Here is a 23,890-nt window from a genome sequence, read left to right as displayed (position 1 = left end):
AGAGGTAACTTTATCTCAGGTGAGGTAACATTACCTCAGATAGAGGTAACTTTACCTCAGGTGAGGTAACATTACCTCAAGTGAGGTAACTTTACCTCAGGTGAGGTAACTTTACCGCAGATAGAGGTAACTTTACCTCAGGTAAAGTAACTTTACCTCAGGTGAGGTAACATTACCTTAGGTGAACTAACATTTCCTTAGGTGAGCTAACTTCAACTCAGGTGAGGTAACTTCACCTCAAGGGAGGTAACTTTACCTTAGGTGAGGTAACATTACCTCAGCCAAGGTAACATTACCTCAGGTGAGGTACCTTTACCTCAGGTGAGGTAATATTACCTCAGCTAGAGGTAATATTACCTCAGGTGAGGTAACGTTACCTCACATAGAGGTAACTTTACCTCAAGTGAGGTAACATTATGTTAGGTAGAGGTAACTTTATCTCAGGTGAGGTAACGTTACCTCAGTTGAGGTAACTTTACTTCAGGTGAGGTAACTTTACCTCAGGTGAGGTAACTTTACCTCAGATAGAGGTAACATTACCTCAGGTGAGGTAACATTACCTCAGATAGAGGTAACATTACCTCAGGTGAGGTAACTTTACCTCAGGTGAGGTAACATTACCTCAGATAGAGGTAACATTACCTCAGGTGAGGTACCTTTTGTGCAAGTAAAACATTTGTGTTTTAATGTTTACGTAAAAAAAAAATTGGGCATCTTTATAACATAATTATACTACAGGCCCGAACTAACTTAATCCGGCACTGAGGGTAAGGTAATCAGAATGTGATGCAATCCGAATAAAATCACGTTACATTATCAGGTAATCTTCACCGCGACATTCTCATTCAGTGCAAAGTAAATATTGTACAATTAATTAGTCGCTCGTGTCAACACTGTACCAGATGTGGAGCTGTAATCGTAACGTGAAGTCGTCTCGTAGCCTAAATCTTACACGATTTAAAATACGGACTGCAATGTAACCCCCGTGTAATGTAACCCTTATAATAGTCACCGTGTAATGTAATCAAAATGTAATCCTTCAGATAAGGTAACATTACCTCAGGTGATGTAACTTGTAATCCCCGTATAATGTATTGTGAATGTAATATCCGTGTAGTGCAACCCGAATGTAATCCCCGTGTAATGTAATCCCCGTGTAATGTAATCCCCGTGTAATACAATCCCCGTGCAATGTCATCCCCGTGTAATGTAATCCCCGTGTAGTGTAATCCCCGCGTAATGTAATCCCTGTGTAATGTAATCCCCGTGTAATGTAATCCCCGTGTAATGTAACGTCCTTGCCTCTGTGGGAGCTGACGCCATTGACGCGGCTTCTCCCTTCCTTGGCTCGGCGCGGGAAAATTCGAATGGGGGAGTGGGGGTGGGGGTGTGGGGTGGGGGTTGCGGGGGGTGGGGGGAGTGGGAGGAGTTTAGTGAGTTGGGGGAGTGGGGGTGGGGGCAGTGGGGGGTGGGGGGAGTGGGAGGAGTTTAGGGAGTTGGGGGAGTGGGGGTTGGGGGAGTGGGGGTGGGGTGGGGAATGGAGTGGGGGTGGGGGGGTGAAGGTGAGGAGGGGTGGGGGAGTTTAGGGAGTGGGGGGTCGAGAGAAGTGGGGGGTGGGGGTTGCGGGGGGTAAGGGAGACGTATGACGTCATCGCGCTTTGCTCCCAACAGACTCCGAGGGGGGGGAGATGCGCTACGGGTGACGTCACTACGCAATGACGTAATCAGATTTTTTTAAAAAATAAATCAGAATCTTTATGGTGTAGGGGGTATCCGATAAGCTATAAAGCTCTTTGTGTCACAGATATTCAGTAAGGGGCACAATCTGGCTGTCCGCCTGATGATGCTGGTTGTGATTACTGGCGAAACGTCTTTCTCAGATTTATAAATGTTGTGGATTTACTCTCCAACACACAACCGGTGTAGTGCTACACTATACACTACACTATACACTACACTATACACTACACTACTATACACTACACTATACACTACTATACACTACACTATACTATACACTACACTATACACTACTACACTACTATACACTACACTATACACTACACTACTATACACTATACACTACACTATACACTACACTATACACTACACTATACACTACACTACTATACACTACACAATACGCTACACTATACACTACTATACACTACACTATACACTACTATACACTACTATACATTACACTACACTATACACTACTATACACTACACTACTCACTACACTATACACTACACTACTATACACTACAGTATACACTATACTATACACTGCACTATGCACGACACTATACACTACACTATACACTACACTATACACTACACACCACACTATACACTACACTATACACCACACTACACTATACAATACACTACACTATTCACTAGTGCTGTACTAAATCACGAGTTGGCACGTTCTGTTCACGTGACAAACCCTCTTACTAATTGGCTGTGTCGGGTGGTGTCGGTTTTAACGACACAACATTTGTATTGACGCGACGCAACGCCAGAAAAAAAACCCTCTAATTATGGATCCTCAATCTGAATAAAAACCTCAAACGACAAAAACAAAATCTAAAATCGATTAATTAATTTCATGGTGACCTCCTTTGCCAGGACCAAAATATAAGAAGAGGTTTTCCCCTTTTTTCTGGCAACAAAACAGCTGCGTTAAGATGTTAAAACACCAAACTTAAACCTTTTACAAGGATTCATACTCTTTGGTTTAAAGCTTTCGTGACTGCAGGGATTCATATTCTTGGTTCTTTCGGTAAAGTCACCACCACGTAGAAGGGAAACAATAAAATAATAAAAATATAAAACAATAAAATTCTCACGACGTTTTGACTACAACACAAGAAGCAATCATCATCAGGTGAGAATTGTATTGTTTTATTATTTTTATTATTTTATTGTTTCCCTTCTACGTGGTGACTTTACCGAAAGAACCAAGAATAAGGATTCATACTATTTGTTTTTTTTCGGTAAAGTAACGAAGGTAAAAAATAAAATGACTATAAATTAAATCACGACGTTTCGGAGGCAACACAAGCTTCCTTCATCAGGTGTAAAAAAGGGGCACAGCAAAATAACTGTAGAGTCATTTTGCTGTGCCCCTTGTGATGTAATATAATGTTAGGTAGAGGTAATCTTACCTCAGGCGAGGTAACTTTACCTCAAATGAGGTAACTTTACCTCAGGTGAAGTAACTTTACCTCAGGTAGAGGTAACTTTACCTCAGGTGAGGCAACTTTACCTCAGGTGAGGCAACTTTACCTCAGGTAGAGGTAACTTTACCTCAGGTAGAGGTAACTTTACCTCAGGTGAAGTAACATTACCTCAGTTAGAGGTAACTTTACCTCAAGTAGAGTTAACTTTACCTCAGGCGAGGTAACTTTACATCAGATAGAGGTAACATTACCTCAGGTGAGATAACTTTACCTCAGATAGAGATAACTTCACCTTAAGTGAGGTAACATTACCTCAGGTGAGGTAACTTTACCTCAGATAGAGGTAACTTTACCTCAGGTAGAGGTAACTTTACCTCAGATAGAGGTAACTTTACCTCAGGTAGAGGTAACATTACCTCATATAGAGGTAACTTTACCTCAGATAGAGGTAACTTTACCTCAGGTAGAGGTAACTTTACCCCAGGTAGAGGTAACGTTGTGTCAAAGTAACCCTCACGTAGTGCAGGCCGCGTGCCACTGCAATCGTTAAACACAACGCTCGCGTGACGTCACCACCTCACTTCACGCGGCAGCCTCGAAGTGCACCCAGCCTGGCACAGGCGCCGTGGGGACGTCACCGTCACTGAGTGGCCAATGGCGGCGGTTGGTGGAGGTGGGGGGGAGTGGAGGGGGCAACGGGAGTGGGGGGTAACGGGGGAGTGGGGAGGGGCGAGACGCGTGACGTCACCACGCAGTGACGTCATCAGAGTTTTTAAGTTAATTTTTTTTTATTCTGGAGGAGGAATCCGATGAGCTGTGAAGCTCTTTATTATCCACAGATGTCCACAGTAGGGGCACGGGGTCAGAACGCCACAACAACAAACACAATACAATAAACACCATGGGAGTGCAGAGTATAGGAAAGGTAGGCACGTGACCAACACAACTCTGTAGGGGCGTGTGAATTGAAGTCTGTGGGGGCGTGTGAATTGAAATCTGTAGCGGCGTGTGAATTGTAGTCTGTAGGGGCGTGTGAATTGTAGTCTGTAGGGGCGTGTGAATTGAAGTCTGTAGGGGCGTGTGAATTGAAGTCTGTAGCGGCGTGTGAAGTGAAGTCTGTAGGGGCGTGTGAATTGAAATCTGTAGGACAGTGTGATGTGTAAGTTTGTTGGGTCATAGTTTTACCATCCTTGACGTGCAGGGATGACGACTAGGATCGGTGTTGTTAGGATCAGCGGCGAGCAGTTGTGACCAGGTGCTGCTGTGTGTAACGATTACAGATGACAGTGAGGAGGAAAAAAGCATTTGATCCCCTGCTGATTTTGTACGTTTGCCCACTGACAAAAGAAATGATCAGTCTATAATTTTAACGGTTGGTTTATTTGAACAGCGAGAGACAGAATAACAACAAGAAAATCCAGAAAAACGCGAGTTTAAGAGCCGGGAGCCAACAACAACTTGGGGCTCGCAATGGCTACAGCGACTATTGTAATGGTCAATGCGGCCTCTGCGTTGAACAGCAGGAGACAACGGGTACAGTCTGGTTCCGCTACAACGCTGCGTGTTAGTTCTAACGACGCCAACTGGACGACACAACGCCGTGAATGTATCGCAGGGGGACACACGCCGTCTGTAACGCAGACGCGGATTGGATGCGACGCGACCGAGCGAACGGAACTACGTGTCAACGCGAGCAGGAATAAGCGGTTCTACGTGCGGCTGCCCTCGGCGTAGCGGCGTCGCAACGAGGAGGAGGCGTTGGGATGCTGCTGGATGCTTCTAGACGCTACCCACGCGCCTCGGTCTTAGTCCCGCCTCTGTCTTGCCCATCATCTCGCGTGTTATCGCGGACCACGCTTCACCCACCCCCCCGCTATAGTTTATATTATCTCTCCACAACGCGGTTGTTCTTCAGGAACGCAACAACCACCGCCGCGTTGCAGGAGAACGACGGACCGTGAACGCGCTTCGACGATTCGCGGCAACGCGACGGCAACACAAAGCGCCACGCGCGGTCTCTCGCGACCGGCGGTATCTGCGACGAAGGTTTTTGTCGTCGTTGCCGCCGGGTTAGATGGCGTTGGATCACAATCCTGGTACGTCGCCCGATGAAGCCGGTCGCCGTTGTTTGTAATCGCCGGCGAAACGTCACCGGTACTCGAATTGTAAATGCTGTTGTGGGTTCACTTTCCCCGACACACAAGCGCCGTGTGTGCTGAAGTTGGTAACCAATTGGCACGTTTCGTTTACGTGACAAACCCTGACTGATTGGCCGTGCCAGGCGACGGTGGTGGGTGTTGGTGGGTTAACGACACAGTGTTTATGTTTACGAGATCTCTAACCCAACAACAACAAAAACAACCAAACCTCTGTCACGGAAAAGTGTCACCACAGAGCAAGTCGCTGGGACCTCCTGGAGACACTGATACAAGGCAAGTCGCTCCCACCTCCTGGAGACACCGGCACGGGCTGTGTGAGCTGGGCTGCCTTCACAACCAACGAGACGCCGGCGCTGCCAGCTGGGACCAAGACGTCAGCGCTGCCTCCACCGGTCCGGTGAGGTCATTCTCAACAGCAGGTTTTGTTTTTTTACTTCACTTTACTTTTCCAGGTAAGGCCCCCGCTGAGCTGTGTGGTAGCGACCCGCCTATCACAAATGACGGTGGCGCACCGAAGTGGCTTGTCACGTGACATTTACAGCAGGCAAATACTCTGAACGCATGTTGAGATGTTAACCACCTCTCCTGGTATACAGGAGATCGTTGGTTCGATTCCGACCCTGACGCCTGCTGTATATTTTGAGTTTGCGCATCTCTCTCTCTCTCTCCCCGTGGTCGTGTGGATTTTTCTCCAGGTCCTCCGGTTTTTCCCCTCGACATTTAGAATCGAGATCACGCAATCAGAGTATCTGGCCGCTATCAATGTCCACACAATGATGAGCCACTTCGTTGAGCTTTCATTTGTGATGACCAGGTGTTCGCGTCTGATAAAAGAGCCACTACGTATCCAGTTGGACCTTACAGGCTGGGAGTCACCGTTCACGGGGTGGGCGTCGCCGTTAATGGGGTGGGCGTCGCCGTTCACGGGGTGGGCGTCGCCGTTCACGGGGTGGGCGTCGCCGTTCACGGGGTGGGCGTCGCCGTTCACGGGGTGGGCGTCACCGTTCACGGGGTGGGCGTCGCCGTTCACGGGGTGGGCGTCGCCGTTCACGGGGTGGGCGTCGCAGTTCACGGGGTGGGCGTCGCAGTTCACGGGGTGGGCGTCGCCGTTCACGGGGTGGGCGTCGCCGTTCACGGGGTGGGCGTCACCGTTCACGGGGTGGGCGTCGCCGTTCACGGGGTGGGCGTCACCGTTCACGCTGTGGGTGTCACCGTTCACGGGGTGGGTGTCAGCGTTCACCGCAGAATCCCACGAATTGAGCGAGCGGCTGCTGATGTTGTTATCAAGACGTCGTTGCTCATCGCAGAGAAGCGTAGCGACACGACCGCCACCACTCTGCGCTAGCCGGCGCCAAAACTGTGCCACGCTCCCTGCCCCGCGTGGCCCTGTGGGAGCCTCGCTACCAATAAAGTTACTTTAGTTCTCACTGCGTTTTGTTGTTCCGACGACGACGACGTTCACGCACGGCGTCGTCGCAACGGCAAAGGGTCAAAGTTCACGCCGGGAACATTTTCAACGGGGGAGGCAGCAGCAACAACACACAGGGCGATCCAAGCGCGGATGCCCCACTCATGCCTACACCCCCCCAAACGCCATCTCACAATATTTTTTCAGACCGCAGGAATCCAATGAGCTGTGAAGCTCTTCTCCGCAGATCTCCAGCCGTTCCACAGATGTCCTCTCCTACCAACCCCCTCCTTTCCTCTCAGCAGCAAAGTGAATATCGCGCAAGCGATGGCTCGGGGCTACGGGACTGAGTGCACGGAGATTCGTGAGCGGACGCCGCCTTCGTCATTGGCCGCGGTTCGGCCTACCACTCGATGGGTATGTACTGTACGCACTGTACGTACTGTACGCACTGTACGTACGTCGCACGGGGCAGGGCTACGAGACGGCACGCGGTGCTCACGGAGACCGGCGGGAGACGTGCAGACTGGGGTATCTGTAGGTGGATCGCCCTGCGGTGCCCCCCTCTAGGGTAACAACAGTGCAGCTCTGCACGGGGGACTCTGCACACTCACACACACAGGGATCCCCAGGTGGTGGGGGTGGAGGTGGGGAACGTGCAGTGATTGGGACCGAGAACTCCGCACTTGCAATCGAGGGGTGGCCGGGTCGGTTTAATCTCCCGCCCCCCACAGGGTTTGAGGCAGGTGTAGGATTCCGTAGGTTTCCGTGTTCACATTCAAAATCACTTTCAAGAGTGGCACAGCCTCGGCTAATCACGTGGCCTGTTGTTTGAAACTAATTCACAGCTTGGCGCTGTGCGCTTTGTGCTCAGGATGGCTGACTTTTCTGTTTTCACGTGGATGAGAAAATGCATTCTGGCCGTTGTGTGTTCTCTGGTGCCTGTGAAGTGTTGATGGCCGTGCAAACGCCTTCTCACACACGGTGCACTTGAACGGTTTCTCTCCCGTGTGTGTTCTCTGGTGGCTGTGAAGACTGGATGGGTCTGCAAACGCCTTCTCACACACGGTGCACTTGAACGGCTTCTCTCCCGTGTGTGTTCTCTGGTGGCTGTGAAGTGTTGATGGCCGTGCAAACGCCTTCTCACACACGGTGCACTTGAACGGCTTCTCTCCCGTGTGTGTTCTCTGGTGGCTGTGAAGAGTTGATGGCCGTGCAAACGCCTTCTCACACACGGTGCACTTGAACGGCTTCTCTCCCGTGTGTGTTCTCTGGTGCCTGTGAAGACTGGATGGGTCTGCAAATGCCTTCTCACACACGGTGCACTTGAACGGCTTCTCTCCCGTGTGTGTTCTCTGGTGCCTGTGAAGATCTGGTAGTTGTGCAAACGCCTTCTCACACACGGTGCACTTGAACGGCTTCTCTCCCGTGTGTGTTCTCTGGTGGCTGTGAAGATGTGGTAGTTGTGCAAACGCCTTCTCACACACGGTGCACTTGAACGGCTTCTCTCCCGTGTGTGTTCTCTGGTGGCTGTGAAGATGTGGTAGTTGTGCAAACGCCTTCTCACACACGGTGCAGTTGAACGGCTTCTCTCCCGTGTGTGTTATCTGGTGTATCTTCAAGTGATTCATGTAGTCTGTGCTGTATGGACATTGGTCACACTGATGACTTTTGTTACTGGGCTTAGTGGCGTGTCTCCTCTGCACGTGATGCTCTAGACTAGAGCGGCAGATGAACTGACGGTTGCAGGCAGGACACGGCAGCCTTGTGACCTCCACACCCACTCCACCTGCGTCATCCCAGAGGCACAAGACACGCGCGCACACACCAACAGCTAGACATGAACACTCTTGAACACGTGTGTGTGTATATACACAGGTAAAGGTCCCCAACAGCCATATCAGTTGGGCAAGTGCTGTTTGTGAGTACCTATGAAGGCCGGCATGGCACACGATTGAGTAGGTGGCCAACACCAGGCCCGGCCGCCTTTGTCTCTCCAGTGGTGATGTTTCCACGTATAAGCTAGGTACTCATTTGAGGCTGAGTCAACCTAGGGGAGGCCTAAATATTCACCACTGACGTTGGCCGTGAGTGGGAATCGAACTCAGGTGGCCGGGTTCGTAGTGCAGTGGGCCCCATTATATATACACACAAAGATAAAGAACCCCCGTCTAGCCTGTATACACTTTTGGGGCAAGTGCTGTTATCGGGCACCTATGAAGGCCAGAACAGCACACGAGTGGGAGGGTGGCCAGCACCACACATGGCCGCCTTTGTCTCCCCAGTGGCGATGTTTACTACTACTACACACCAAACCTGTTACGAACTTGCACCTTAGCAGTGTGTGTGGTGCTTATCATCTCTGGTGAGCAGTGGCTACCATCTCTGGTGAGCGGTGGATATCATCTCTGGTGAGTGGTGGCTATCATCTCTGGTGAGTGGTGGCTATCATTTCTGGTGAGTGGTGGCTATCATATCTGGTGAGTGGTGGATATCATCTCTGGTGAGTGGTGGCTATCATCTCTGGTGAGTGGTGGCTATCATCTCTGGTAAGCGGTGGATATAATCTCTGGTGAGTGGTGGCTATCGTCTCTGGTGAGTGGTGGCTATCATTTTCGGTGAACGGTGGCTAACATCTCTGGTGAGTGGTGGCTATCATCTCTGGTGAGTGGTGGCTAACATCTCTGTTGAGCGGTGGCTATCATCTTTGGTGAGTGGTGGCTATCATCTCTGGTGAGTGGTGGCTATCATCTCTGGTGAGTGGTGGCTATCATCTCTGGTGAGTGGTGGCTATCATCTCTGGTGAGTGGTTGCTATCATCTCTGGTGAGTGGTGACTATCATCTCTGGTGAGTGGTGGCTATCATCTCTTGTGAATGGTGGTTATCATCTCTGGTGAGTGGTGACTATCATCTTTGGTGAGTGGTGACTATCGTCTCTGGTGAGTGGTGGCTATCATCTCTAGTGAGCGGTGGCTATCATCTCTGGTAAGTGGTCACTATCATATCTGGTGAGTGGTGACTATCATCTCTGGTGAGTGGTTGCTATCATCTCTGGTGAGTGGTGACTATCATCTCTGGTGAGTGGTGGCTACCATCTTTAGTGAGTGGTGGCTATCATCTCTGGTGAGTGGTGGCTATCATCTCTGGTGAGTGGTGGCTACCATTTCTGTCTGGTGAGCGGTGGCTATCATCTCTGGTGAGTGGTGGCTATCATCTCTGGTGAGTGGTGGCTATCATCTCTGGTGAGCGTTGGCTATCATCTCTGGTGAGTGGTGGCTATCATCTCTGGTGAGTGGTGGTTATCATCTCTGGTGAGTGGTGGCTATCATCTCTGGTGAGTGGTGGCTATCATCTCTGGTGAATGGTGGCTATCATCTCTGGTGAGTGGTGGCTACCATCTCTGGTGGGTAGTGGCTATCATCTCTGGTGAGTGGTGACTATCATATCTGGTGAGTGGTGCCTATCATCTCTGGTGAGTGGTGGCTATCATCTCTGGTGAGCGGTGGCTATCATCCCTGGTGAGTGGTGGCTATTATCTCTGGTGAGTGGTGGCTATAGTCTGGTGAGCAGTGGTGAGTCTCTGGTGAGCGGTGCTCACAGTGTTCCTCGCTTGGTGGAGGCTGCACGGGCTGCAGGTCTCTGGCGGTGGCCCTGGGAGCCAACTCGCTGCTGCTGCTGCTGCGGCGTCGCGAGGGCCCGGCCTCGCAGGCGATGCCCAGCTCCTGGGCGAACTCCTCGCCGTACCAGACCAGCAGCTCAGAGCCGGGCCCCACGGCACGGAACGTGCGGTAGTAAATCTGCCCCCGGTGCTGGAAGGCCACCAGGTTCTGCTCCTGCTCATTCCTCGCGCAGTTGACGAACCTGCGGGGGCAGACGCGGGGGGCGGGGTGGGCACCGTTAGCGAGCGCCTATTAAGGGCCGGCACTGGGCGCTACGTGGGGGTGGTGGGGCTGGAACCACGCTCAGTACCGGGTGCTCATTTGATGCAGAGTCGACCAAGGGGAGGCCCAGGGTCTCTGGGTGCAGTGGTTCTGGTCTCTGTGTGTGGTGGTTCTGGTCTCTGTGTGTGGTGGTTCTGGTCTCTGTCGTGGTTCAGGTCTCTATGTGTAGTGGTTCTCGTCTCTGTGTGTAGTGGTTCTGGTCTGTGTGTAGTAGTTCTGGTCTCTGTAGTGGTTCTGGTCTCTATGTGTAGTGGTTCTGGTCTCTGTGTGTCGTGGTTCTGGTCTCTGTGTGTAGTGGTTCTGGTCTCTGTGTGTGGTGGTTCTGGTCTCTGTGTGTAGTGGTTCTAGTCTCTGTGTGTAGTGGTTCTGGTCTCTGTGTGTCATGGTTCTGGTCTCTGTGTGGTGGTTCTGGTCTCTGGAGTGGTTCTGGTCTCTGTGTGTAGTGGTTCTGGTCTCTGTGTGTAGTGGTTCTGGTCTCTATATGTGGTGGTTCTGTTCTCTGTGTGTGGTCGTTCTGGTCTCTGTGTGTAGTTGTTCCGATCTCTGTGTAGTGGTCCTTAAGACAAGAATCACCTCATCCAGTTTGATTTTGATTCATCCTGAGCATCAACATATTCACGATCCTTTTTGTTTTTGTAAATCTGAAACACACACGCACACGAGCAGATCCACGGATAATTCACGTGAGTTGGACCGTAACTTGAACTTCTTTCGTACCGGACGTAGCCAACCGTGCTGATCGGAGGTGCGGGGGGAAGGACAACAAACTAAACACTAAGAGCAGTTCTAAAGAAATGAATTTTAAATCTACAAGATTTAAAAGTGCATAGCTCCCAGTGGCTTCCTCATATTGGAAGCAAGAACCTTCCAGACGGCCGCAGAAGTGCGTCTGTAAGAGCCGGGCCATGCGCTGACCATCGTCTTTGCACGATGGGTCGCCAAACGCCGCCGCTGCTGCTGCTGCGAGCATCAACAGAGTTTGCGTGATGATGGTTTATGCTTCTTGACGAGATCAGCCGCGAGGTGTCGTGGTTTATTTTTGCGTAAGGAGTGCGTGAGGAGGAACCACCAGTCTGTGGTTCCTCCTTACGCATCGAAGTTGTTCTGTCCTTGCGAGCGAGCGGCTACTGTGGGTTACAAGTTGAACTCATAATGACGTTAAATTTTGGGTCTCTCTGTGAGTCTGTGGGTCCCTGTGTGAGTCTCTGAGTCTCTGTCCAAGTCTCTAGGGCTCTTTGCGAGTCTCTGGGTCTCTGTGCAAGTCTGTGGGTCTCTGTGCGAGTTTCTAGGTCTCTGTGCGAGACTTTGGGTCTCTGTGCGCGTCTCTGGGTCTCTGTGCGAGTCTCTAAGGTCTCTGTGCGAGTCTGTGGGTGACTGTGTGAAGCTATGGCTTTCTCTGTATCTCCCTCACGAGCCTCCTCTCCACACACGACGACGACGATGATGATGTAGGAATAGGAGGAGGCTGCAGCAGTGGCAGTGGCAGCAGTGGCAGTGGCAGCAGCAGCAGCAGCTCACCAGCCAGCAGTACTCGCTCACGGGGTTCTCCTCAGACACCTCTCCCTGGTAGGGCCCAAACATCACCCCCTTGGGCAGCTTCTTCCTGTTGCTCCACACCCCGAGGCCGGCGCCGGCGATGGAGGAGGCGCCGACGGTGAGGCCCTGGGGCAGGCTGAGCCGGGCCCTGTCGGCCACTCCCGGGGCCACGGCCGCGTCCGCGATGAACTCTGGCGGGCCGTGCACGGAGCACTCCCCCAGGTAGAAATCCCTGCACAGCTCGCAGACTGAGAGCCACAGCAGCAGCAGCAGGAGGGGGGCGAATCGCAGTAGCAACAGCAGCAGCAGCAGTGGCACTGTGAGAGAGTGAGAGGGTGAGGAGCGCTCCAGACAGATGCCTCCCTCCCTCCCTCTCTGCATGGTGAACTTATTTAGCTCGCTCATCGGAGATGTATCCCCTGTCACCCTCCCTGTATCCCTCCCTCCCTCCCTGCATCCCTGAGTGAGGGAGCAAAAGAGAGAGAGGTGAGTGAGAGTGCGAGAAAGGGAGCGTGTGAGAGGGAGGGCTAGGGGGAGAGAGTGAGAGGGAGCAGGTGGAATATATCGAGTGAGAGCTCGGGAGCAATAGAGGGAGATAGGTGAGAGTGTGAGAAAGTGAGAGTGTAACAAAGTGAGAGAGAGAGAGTGAGAGAGAGTGACAGTGAGAGAGTGACAGTGAGAGAGAGAGAGAAAGTGACAGTGTGAGAGAGAGTGAGAGAGTGACAGTGTGAGAGAGAATGTGAGAGAGAGTGAGAAACTGACAGTGTGAGAGAGAGTGACAAAGTGACAGTGTGAGAGAGAGTGACAGTGAGAGAGAGTGAGAAAGTAACAGAGTAACAGAGAGAGTGAGAAAGTGAGAGAGAGAGAGGTAGAGGCAGCATTGGGTCTCACAGAAGAAGTCGTCGTCCTGGGGCTCCTCCACCTCTGTGTAGACTTTCCTCTCGCGCTGCCGCAGGCCGTAGCGAGAGCGAGCGCTGAGCGACACCGCCGCAGCCTGGGCGGAGGAGGCCGGCGGCACGGAGGAGCCTGCGGGCAAACGCGGCGAGATGTTGACCACCTCTCCCGGTGTACGGGAGGTCGTGGGTTCCATCCCGACCCTGACGAAGCCTGCCGTACATCTGGAGTCCGTGCGTCTCTCTCTCTCTCCGTGGCGAGACGTTGACTCCCTCGCGTGGTCTACGGGAGGTCGTGGGTGCGATCCCGACCCTAACGACCCACGCTGTATGTTTGGAGTCTGCGTGTTGTACCTCCCCGTGGTTGCGTGGTTTCCGGTGAGAATAGAGGGAAGTGTGGAGTTCCGGTGAGAATAGAGAGGAGCGTGGAGTTCCGGTGAGTCTGCGTGTTGTACCTCCCCGTGGTTGCGTGGATTTTTCCCCGGGTCCTGCGTTTTTTCCTGGACATTTAGAATCAACGTCACTCTTGATTTGAAGCTTTCGTGACTGCAGGAATCCATACTCTTTGGTTCTTTCGGTAAAGTCACGTAGTAGGTATAAAATAAAATAAATCACGACGTTTCGGGTGCAACACAAGCGTCCGTCATCAAGTGAGAAAGCATGGTCTGCTGCTGAGGCAGAGTGTTCTAAAAGGTTTGAAATGGGTGTTGCCCAAGGGTCAAGAAGAAGTGGTGCGGGGCTATTGATGTTGGAGTTGCGGTGGGAATAGAAATCACCGCTGCAGGCTACCCACCTCCACGTATCCTCTGGAGCACCACCCTCAGTGCCTCCTTGCAGGCGGTGGCTCTGCGCTCCAACCTGAACATCGCCATCCTGGCCTTGTGCACCTCCCTCAGCTCAAATCCCCTGAACTCCTCCTCCTGCTGCTGCTCCTCCTCCACGCCCTGCAAGATGCTCCACACGTACTCCAGGGCTTCCGCTTTAGTCTGAGCGGAGGGGGCGGTGGGGTGAGGGATCGGAAGGGGGTGTGGGGGGCAGAGTTGGTGCGGTGACCAGCGGTGGCTAGGAGATGTTCACTCCCTCGCCTGGTACGCAGGAGGTCACGGGTTCGATCTCGACCCTGACACCTCATCGGGTTCCTCCAGTACAATACAAATTCTAATTCTGATATTCTGATTCTGTATATCTGATTCCATACATCAAGCAGAACCATGCCGTCGTCATGCTGAACCTCGGTGGGTATGGCAGGCCGGGCCTCTTCTACGAAAAGTAAAAAGTAATAAAATACAAATTAAGATTCTTCCACTGATCAGTGTTTCGTCATTTCTGTACGACTCCAATAATTTTGATCGTCAAAATCGCCAAATTTGCGGAGCTCCGCTGCAAATACAGGGAGACGAGAGGTGAGGCAGCGACGAGCTCAGCCTCCCCTCTGATTGCGCAACCCCTCAGAAACTGGATGGAGCGCGGGCAATAAGCGCGTGCCTGTTACCATCTCTCTGTAATGATTGAAATTATACAGAAATTACATTTATAACACAGATCAGTGGAATTTCTTTTTTACTTTTCGTAACAGCTATTTTCATTGGAGTATATGACAGGTGAGGCTCTGCCTCGCCTGCCTCCCCTGTGCCTGGTATAGTAGTGTTTAGTAGTACGTATGTATGTTGAATTTCTTTGGCACCGTACGTAGCCAACCTCGCTAATGGGAGGTGCGTGGGAAGGACAACAAACTAAAGACAACAACAGCAGCAGCAGCTGTAACGAGAGGAGTGCCGTGCGCTGTGCACAGAGACCTTGCGCTTGCTGGGAGCTGCCCTCGCGTGCGATTCTCCCACGGTAGCCCAGCGTGAAGCAGCCCCCTTGCCTCCTGCGTGAACACACGCACACACGTGTGAACACACGCACACACACGTGAACACACTCACACACGTGAACACACGCACACGTGAACACACGCACACACGTGAACACACGCACACGTGAACACATGCACACACGTGTGAACACACGCACACACGTGAACACACGCACACACGTGAACACATGCACACACGTGAACACACGGACACGCATGAACATATGCAAAGACAAAGATCCCCCGTAGAGCCTTAACAGACTGTAGGGGCAAGTGCTGTTAGCACCTATGAAGGCCAGAACGGTAGACGAGGCGGTGGGTGGCCAGCACCACGCCCGACCGCCATTGTCTCCCCAGTGGCGATGTTTACACACCGCACCAGGTACTCATTTGAGGCTGAGTCGAGCTAGGGGAGGCCAAGGACCGGTTCAGATAATTGTCACTGGTGTTGACCGTGAGCGGATAATCGAACCCGGGTCGCCAGGTTCATAGCGCAGTGTAGCGCTAACAGCTACACTACCGCTACCCATATGCACACGCGTTAACACACGCACACACGTGTGAAGAAATGGACACGTGTGCATACGCGGAAATGCATTAACACACGCGTTAACACACGCACACACGTGTGAACACACCCACGTGCGTATTTACGCATGCACGCATTTACTCACTCACATTTACAAATAAATTATCTCCCTTGTGCAGCCTTAACAGACTGTTGTCACATGACAGAACCAGGTTCCATGGGTTGGGGGTCTCTGTGTGAGTCTACAGGGTGTCTCTGTGTGAGTCTACAGGGGGTCTCTGAGTGAGTCTACATGGGGTCTCTGTGTGAGTCTACAGGGGTCTCTGTGTGAGTCTACAGGGGTCTCTGTGTGAGTCTACAGGGATCTCTGTGTGAGTCTACAGGGGGTCTCTGTGTGAGTCTACAGGGGCCTCTGTGTGAGTCTACATGGGGTCTCTGTGTGAGTCTACAGGGGGTCTCTGTGTGAGTCTACAGGGGTCTCTGTGTGAGTCTACAGGGGGTCTCTGCGTGAGTCTACAGGGGTCTCTGTGTGAGTCTACAGGGGTCTCTGCGTGAGTCTACGGGGGTCTCTGTGTGAGTCTACAGGGGTCTCTGTGTGAGTCTACAGCGGGTCTCTGCGTGAGTGTACAGGGGGTCTCTGTGTGAGTCTACAGGGGTCTCTGTGTGAGTCTACAGGGGGTCTCTGCGTCAGTCTACAGGGGTCTCTGTGTGAGTCTACAGGGGTCTCTGTGTGAGTCTACAGGGTCTCTGTGTGAGTCTACAGGGGGTCTCTGTGAGTCCACAGGGGTCTCTGCGTGAATCTACAGGGAGTCTCTGTGTGAGTCTACAGGGGTCTCTGTGTGAGTCTACAGGGGTCTCTGTGTGAGTCTACAGGGTCTCTGTGTGAGTCTACAGGGGGTCTCTGCGTAAGTCTACAGGGAGTCTCTGCGTGAGTCTACAGGGGTCTCTGTGTGAGTCTACAGGGGGTCTCTGTGTGAGTCCACAGGGGTCTCTGCGTGAGTATACAGGGGTCTCTGTGTGAGTCTACAGGGGTCACTGCGTGAGTCTACAGGGGTCTCTGTGTGAGTCTACAGGGGGTCTCTGCACGCTGTGCAAGCGCCCTTTTACGTTTGCCTCCTCCGCCTCTTCGTCCTCCGTGCACCGCCACCTCCTTCCTCTTCTTCCTCCTCGTCCATTCCTCGTCGGAGTCGCTCGACCGCCCGCACTCCGCTCCATTCCCCCTCGCCCTGCGCTTGCCGCGTGCTCGCATGAACTCGGGCTGGGCCGGGTTCATCCCTGCGCAAGGAGGCAGTCGGTCATTGTTATTTGGACGTATTGGCGGTACACCGGTGCAGCATAGCGACTCACCGGTTCCTCGTAACACAGTCCTGACAATGTGATTATTATCGGAGAGTGTTTGTTTGTTGTGTTCAACACAAGCACGCGTGGTTAATGCAGTAGCTTTGATTCCTTGCAAAAGGAATAATCTATTTGGTGTGTGGACATCTTAACGCCTCCTGTTTTATTGCCAGAAAGGGTGAAACCGATTCTTATTTTTCACGCTTTGATACTCGCAAAAAGGTTCCGTCATATAGCTGCTCACCCCGAGCTATCAATGCTCTCGATGCTGCATTGTCTTTGTACTGGTCGCCTTTTGGTGTTGTTCTCTGGTCTGACACTGGTGAGACTGGGCCATGAAGAAGGCTGTCTCTGGGGTAGACCAATCAGTTTCAAAGGCAACGATTAAATATTACCGGAGAGTGTTTGTTTGTCGTGTTCGCCACAAGTACGCGTGGTTAATGCGGTAACTTGATTCCTTGCAAAAGCTACAATCTATCTGGTGTTTGAACATCTTAACCGCCTCCTGTTTCATTCCCCTAAAGCGTAAAACCTATTCTTATTTTTCACAGTCCCGACGATATCGCTGTCGCCCCTTGAGTGAGCTGCAGGACTCTCCGTCAGAAGTTGCACTCAGATTCAGCAGCCGCGTCCCCCATTCCGAACGTGCGGTGGCGACACCACGAGTCGTATCGAGGAACCGTCCCACCGAGTCTCTAGGGGCACGAGGAGTCAAATATTGCCGCTGGAGCACGGAGCAGCCGCTGGAGCACAGAGCAGCAGATCGTCATCACACTGGGCACGACTGGAGCACGGAGCAGCAGATCGTCATCAGACTGGGCGCCGCTGTACGTCAACAGACTGCGAAGCTTCGTGTTCAATTCTGCTCGTGTCACGTTCCGTCTTCCTGCCACTACGGCATCACGACAACTGATTTTGACGCACCACCACCACTACCACCACCAACCCGAAATATCCTTCTGTCCGGTGTCTCGAATCGCGAGGAAAAAAACGTAATTATTGCCAAAAATGTGCTGATTATTTTACACAGCGTAACGGTGTACCACCGCCACTACGTTCATCTATATAATGTGGCTGCTACAACAACACCAAGCAATACAGTAAACACGATAGGAGTGCAAAGTATAGGAAAGGTAAACAAATCACACACACACAAAATAAACTATTTTTGTAAATGTTGTGGGTTTACTCTCCAACATTAGGAATCCGATGAGCTATGAAGCTCTTTTTCACAGATGTCCCATAGGGGGCACGGGGCCAGGAAAGTTACAACAACGACACAATACACAAACTAAATCTATTTTTACTTCACCAAGTGAAGTCCACTGAGCTATCGGCTTCTTCTTCAGAAGCCACCTGGCTGCCACAAATGACAGCTCAACCAAGTGGCTCACCACGTGGACATTTACAGCAGCAGCCAAATACGTTAAACGCGTGATGTTGATTCTACATTGTGGAGCGACAACCCAGAGGACAGGCATCGAACCCACGACCTCCTGTAGACCAGGCGAGGTAGTTAACATCTCACCGGGGAGAGACACACGCAGACTCCAGATATATGACAGCCATCGTCAGGGTCGGCATCGAACCCACGACCTCCTCTATACCAGGCGAGGTAGTTAACATCTCACCGGGGGAGAGACACACGCAGACTCCAGATATGTGACAGGCATCGTCAGGGTCGGCATCGAACCCACGACTTCCTGTAGACCAGGCGAGGTAGTTAACATCTCATAGCCACCGTGGCGCCCCGTGCATGGCACTCTGCTACGACGTTCTGGTCTCATCATCATTATAATTACTACGACAATTAGTTTAGTTGTGAAGAGGCTCGGGCCTGCCTAACCCACCGAGGTTCAGCATGACGGCGTGGTTCTGCTTGATGTTCCTGTAGCGCCGCTTCTCGCACTCGGCCAGGTCGCTCCACTCGGCCTTGGTGAAGAAGCCTCTGATGTCTCGGAAGTCGCCCATCTCCTGCTGCTGAGGCGCAGAGACACGGAGGGGACGAGACGCGGACGACGGTCAGACGCAGTCACGGAGAAGCAGTCACGGAGACGGAGTCACACGGATAGCGAGTCACGGAGATGGAGTCACACGGATAGCGAGTCACGGAGAAGGAGTCACACGGATAGCGAGTCACAGGGATACGAGACAAAGATCCCCCGTGTGGCCTTAACAGACTGTCTGGGCAAGCGCTGTTAGCGAGCAGCGCCTATGAAGGCCGGAACGACGCGCGAGGGGGTGGGTGGCCAGCACCACGCCCGGCCGCCTTTGTCTCCCCAGTGGCGATGTTCACTACTTCACACTCGCTACACCGGGTGCTCATTTGAGGCTGAGTCGACCTAGGGGACGAGGCCCAGGACCGGGTTAGAAGATCGTCGCCGGTGTTGGCCGAGCGCTGCGCTACGAAGCCGGCAGAGACACGAGTTCCATTCCCGCTCACGGCCACCACCAACAGCGGTGACGATCATCTGAACCGGTCCTGGGACCTCGTCCCCTAGGTCGACTCGGCCTCAAATGAGCACCCGGTGTAGCGGTGTGTGAACATCGCCACTGGGGAGACAAAGGCGGCCGGGCGTGGTGCTGGCCACCCACCCCCTCGTGTGCCACAGTGCCGGTAGCCTTAATGGGTGCTGCTCACTAACAGCCTGTTAGAGGCTACACGGGGGATCTTTGTCTTTGTGGTAAAGTGTGAGGACTCCCCACCTCTACCATGACGTACTAGCTCCAGATAGAGGTAGCTTTACCCCACGTTAGTTAAATTTACCTCAGATGCGGTAACTTTACCTCATGTGAGCTAACTTTACCTCATGTGAGCTAACTTTACCTCATGTGAGCTAACTTTACCTCAGGTGAGGTAACTTTACCACAAATGAGATTACTTTACCTCAAGTGAGGTAACATTACGTTAGGTAGAGGTAACTTTACCTCAGGTGAGGTAACGTTACCTCAGGAGAGGTAACTTTACCTCAGGTGAGGTAACTTTACCTCAGGTGAGGTAACGTTACCTCAGGAGAGGTAACTTTACCTCAGGTGAGGTAACATTACCTCAGGTAGAGGAAACTTTACCTCAGTTGAGATAACTTTACCTTAGGCGAGGTAAATTTACCTCAGGTAAAGTAACATTATCTCAAATGAGGTAACTTTACCTCAGGTGAGGTAACTTTACCTCAGGTGAGGTAACATTACCTCAGGTAGAGGAAACTTTACCTCAGATGAGGTAACTTTACCTTAGGCGAGGTAAATTTACCTCAGGTAAAGTAACATTATCTCAAATGAGGTAACTTCTCATTTGAGATAATGCGAGGTAACATTACCTTAGGTGAAGTTGAATTACTTCAGTTGAGGTAACTCTTCCTGAGGTGAAGTTACTTTACCTCAAGTGAGGTAACATTACGTTAGGTAGAGGTAACTTTACCTCAGGTGAGATAACTTTACCTCAGGTGAGATAACTTTACCTCAGGTGAGGTAACATTACCTCACTGAGGGTAAGGTAATCAGAACGTGATGCAATCCGAATAAAATCACGTTATATTATAAGGTAATCTTCACCGCGACATTCTCATTCAGTGCAAAGTAAATATTGTACAGTTAATTAGTCGCTCGTGTCAACACTGTACTAGATGTGGAGCTGTAATCGTAACGTGAAGTCGTCTCGTAGCGTAAATCTTACACGATTTTAATTACGGACTGTAATGTAACCCCCGTGTAATGTAACCCTTCTAATAATCACCGTGTAATGTAATCAAAATGTAATCCTTCATATAAGGTAACATTACCTCAGGTGATGTAACTTATAATCCCCGTATAATGCATTGTGAATGTAATCTCCGTGTAATGTTACCCGAATGTAATCCCCGTGTAATGTAATCCCCGTGTAATGTAATCCCCGTGGTAATGCAATCTCCGTGGTAATGCAATCCCCGTGCGATGTAATCCCCGTGTAATGTAATCCCCATGTAATGTAATCCCCTTGTAATGTAATCCCCGTGTAATGTAATCCCCGTGTAATGTAACGTCCTTGCCTCTGTGGGAGCTGACGCCATTGACGCGGCTTCTCCCTTCCTTGGCTCGGCGCGGGAAAATTCGAATGGGGGAGTGGGGGGTGGGGGTGGGGGTGGGGTGGGGGGTGGGGGTGGGGGGTGGGAGTGGGGGGTGGGGGAGTGGGGGGTGGGGGGTGGGGGGAGTGGGAGGAGTTTAGGGAGTTGGGGGAGTGGGGGTTGGGGGGAGTTGGAGGTGGGGGGTGGGGGGAGTGGGAGTGGGGGGTGGGGGTGGGGGAGTGGGGGGTGGGGGGAGTGGGAGGAGTTTAGGGAGTTGGGGGAGTGGGGGTGGGGGGGGAGTGGGGGTGGGGAATGGAGTGGGGGGGTGAAGGTGAGGAGGGGTGGGGGAGTTTAGGGAGTGGGGGTCGAGAGGAGTGGGGAGTGGGGTTGGGGGTTGCGGGGGGTGAGGGAGACGTATGACGTCTTCGCGCTATGCTCCCAACAGACTCCGAGGGGGAGATGCGATACGGGTGACGTCACCACACAATGACGCAATCAGATTTTTTTGAAAATAAATCAGAATCTTTATGGTGTAGGGGGTATCCGATAAGCTATAAAGCTCTTTGTGTCACAGATATTCAGTAAGGGGCACAATCTGGCTGTTTGTCTGATGATGCTGGTTGTGATTACTGGCGAAACGTCTTACTCAGATTTATAAATGTTGTGGATTTACTCTCCAACACACAACCGGTGTAGTGCTACACTATACATTACACTATACACTACACTTCTATACACTACACTATACACTATTGTACACTACACTATACACTACTACACTACTATACACTATACACTACACTATACACTACTATACACTATACACTACACTACTATACACTACACTATACACTACACTACTATACACTACACTATACACTACACTAATATACACTACACTATACACTACTATACACTACACAATACGCTACACTATACACTACTATACACTACACTATACACTACTATACACTACTATACACTACACTACTCACTACACTATACACTACACTACTATACACTACAGTATACACTACACTATACACTGCACTATGCACGCCACTATACACTACACTATACACTACACTGTACACTACACTACACACTACACTATACACTACACCATACACTACACTATACACCACACTACACTATACACTACACACTACACTACACTAGACACTACACTATACACTAGTGCTGTACTAAATCACGAGTTGGCACGTTTTGTTCACATGACAAACCCTCTTACTAATTGGCTGTGTCGGGTGGTGTCGGTTTTAACGACACAACATTTATATTCATGCGATGCAACGCCAGAAAAAACCCCTCTAATTATGGATCCTCAATCTGAATAAAAACCTCTAACGACAAAAACTAAATCTAAAATCGATTAATTAATTTCATGGTGACCTCCTTTGCCAGGACCAAAAATATGAGAACAGGTTTTCCCCTTTTTTTCTGGCAACAAAACAGCTGCGTTAAGATGTTAAAACACCAAACTTAAACCTTTTACAAGGATTCATACTCTTTGGTTTAAAGCTTTCGTGACTGCAGGGATTTATATTCTTGGTTCTTTCGGTAAAGTCACCACCACGTAGAAGGGAAACAATAAAATAATAAAAATATAAAACAATAAAATTCTCACGACGTTTCGACTGCAACACAAGAAGCAATCATCATCAGGTGAGAATTTTATTGTTTTATATTTTTATTATTTTATTGTTTCCCTTCTACGTGGTGACTTTACCGAAAGAACCAAGAATAAGGATTCATACTATTTGTTTTTTTCGGTAAAGTGACGAAGGTAAAAAATTAAATAAAACAACTAAATTAAATCACGACGTTTCGGAGGCAACACAAGCTTCCTTCATCAGGTGTAAAAAAGGGGCACAGCAAAATAACTGTAGAGTCATTTTGCTGTGCCCCTTGTGATGTAATATAACGTTAGGTAGATGTAATCTTACCTCAGGCGAGGTAACTTTACCTCAAATGAGGTAACTTTACCTCAGGTGAGATAACTTTACCTCAGGTGAGGTAACTTTACCTCAGATAGAGATAACTTTACCTCAGGTAGAGGTAACATTACCTCAGGTGAGGTAACTTTACCTCAGGTGAGGTAACTTTATCTCAGGTTAGTTAACTTTACCTCAGGTGAGGTAACTTTACCTCAGATAGAGGTAACATTACCTCAGATAGAGGTAACTTAACCTCAGGTAGAGGTAACATTACCTCAGGTAGAGGTAACTATACCTCAGGTAGAGGTAACTTAACCTCAGGTAGAGGTAACATTACCTCAGATAGAGGTAACTTTACCTCAGGTGAGGTAACATTACCTCAGGTAGAGGTAACTTTACCTCAGGTAGAGGTAACTTTACCCCAGATAGAGGTAACTTTACCTCAGATAGAGGTAACATTACCCCAGGTAGAGGTAACTTTACCCCAGATAGAGGTAACTTTACCCCAGATAGAGGTAACTTTACCTCAGATAGAGGTAACTTTACCTCAGGTAGAGGTAACATTACCTCAGATAGAGGTAACTTTACCTCAGATAGAGGTAACTTTACCTCAGGTGAGGTAACTTTACCTCAGGTGAGGTAACTTTACCTCAGGTAGAGGTAACTTTACCTCAGATAGAGGTAACTTTACCTCAGATAGAGGTAACTTTACCCCAGATAGAGGTAACGTTGTGTCAAAGTAACCCTCACGTAGTGCAGGCCGCGTGCCACTGTAATCGTTAAACACAACGCTCGCGTGACGTCACCACCTCACTTCACGCGGCAGCCTCGAAGTGCACCCAGCCTGGCACAGGCGCCGTGGGGACGTCACCGTCACTGAGTGGCCAATGGCGGCGGTTGGTGGTGGTGGGGGGGAGTGGGGGGTGGGGGCATCGGGGGTGGGCGTGAGTGGGGGGTAACGGGGGAGTGGGGGGGGCGAGACGCGTGACGTCACCACGCAGTGACGTCATCAGAGTTTTTAAGTTAAAAAAATGTTTATTC

General features: G+C 50.7%; 2 protein-coding genes across 2 annotated transcripts; both read right to left on the bottom strand.

Moving 5' to 3' along the window:
- Positions 1 to 4,547: 4,547 nt before the first annotated feature.
- LOC116937520 (uncharacterized) lies at positions 4,548 to 15,183 on the bottom strand. Its single transcript, XM_076058917.1, has 7 exons — positions 14,923 to 15,183; positions 13,920 to 14,112; positions 13,125 to 13,259; positions 12,216 to 12,481; positions 11,271 to 11,338; positions 10,355 to 10,617; positions 4,548 to 8,544 (listed from the first exon to the last, which is right to left on the bottom strand). Exons 1-7 carry the CDS (start codon positions 15,172 to 15,174, stop codon positions 7,598 to 7,600), a joined length of 2,124 nt encoding a protein of 707 aa, XP_075915032.1. The 5' UTR covers positions 15,175 to 15,183; the 3' UTR covers positions 4,548 to 7,597.
- A 1,298-nt stretch (positions 15,184 to 16,481) lies between these two features.
- Positions 16,482 to 18,822, bottom strand: LOC142908343 (histone-lysine N-methyltransferase PRDM7-like). Its single transcript, XM_076058906.1, has 2 exons — positions 18,702 to 18,822; positions 16,482 to 16,788 (listed from the first exon to the last, which is right to left on the bottom strand). Exons 1-2 carry the CDS (start codon positions 18,820 to 18,822, stop codon positions 16,559 to 16,561), a joined length of 351 nt encoding a protein of 116 aa, XP_075915021.1. The 3' UTR covers positions 16,482 to 16,558.
- Between the last annotated feature and the right edge of the window lie 5,068 nt (positions 18,823 to 23,890).

Source organism: Petromyzon marinus (genome assembly GCF_048934315.1).
Source record: "Petromyzon marinus isolate PM22_M1 ecotype Great Lakes invasive population chromosome 80 unlocalized genomic scaffold, UKy_Petmar_22M1.pri1.0 chr80_unloc.3, whole genome shotgun sequence".
Classification (NCBI taxonomy): Eukaryota; Metazoa; Chordata; class Hyperoartia; order Petromyzontiformes; family Petromyzontidae; genus Petromyzon; species Petromyzon marinus.
This window is presented reverse-complemented; position numbering and strand designations above follow the sequence as displayed.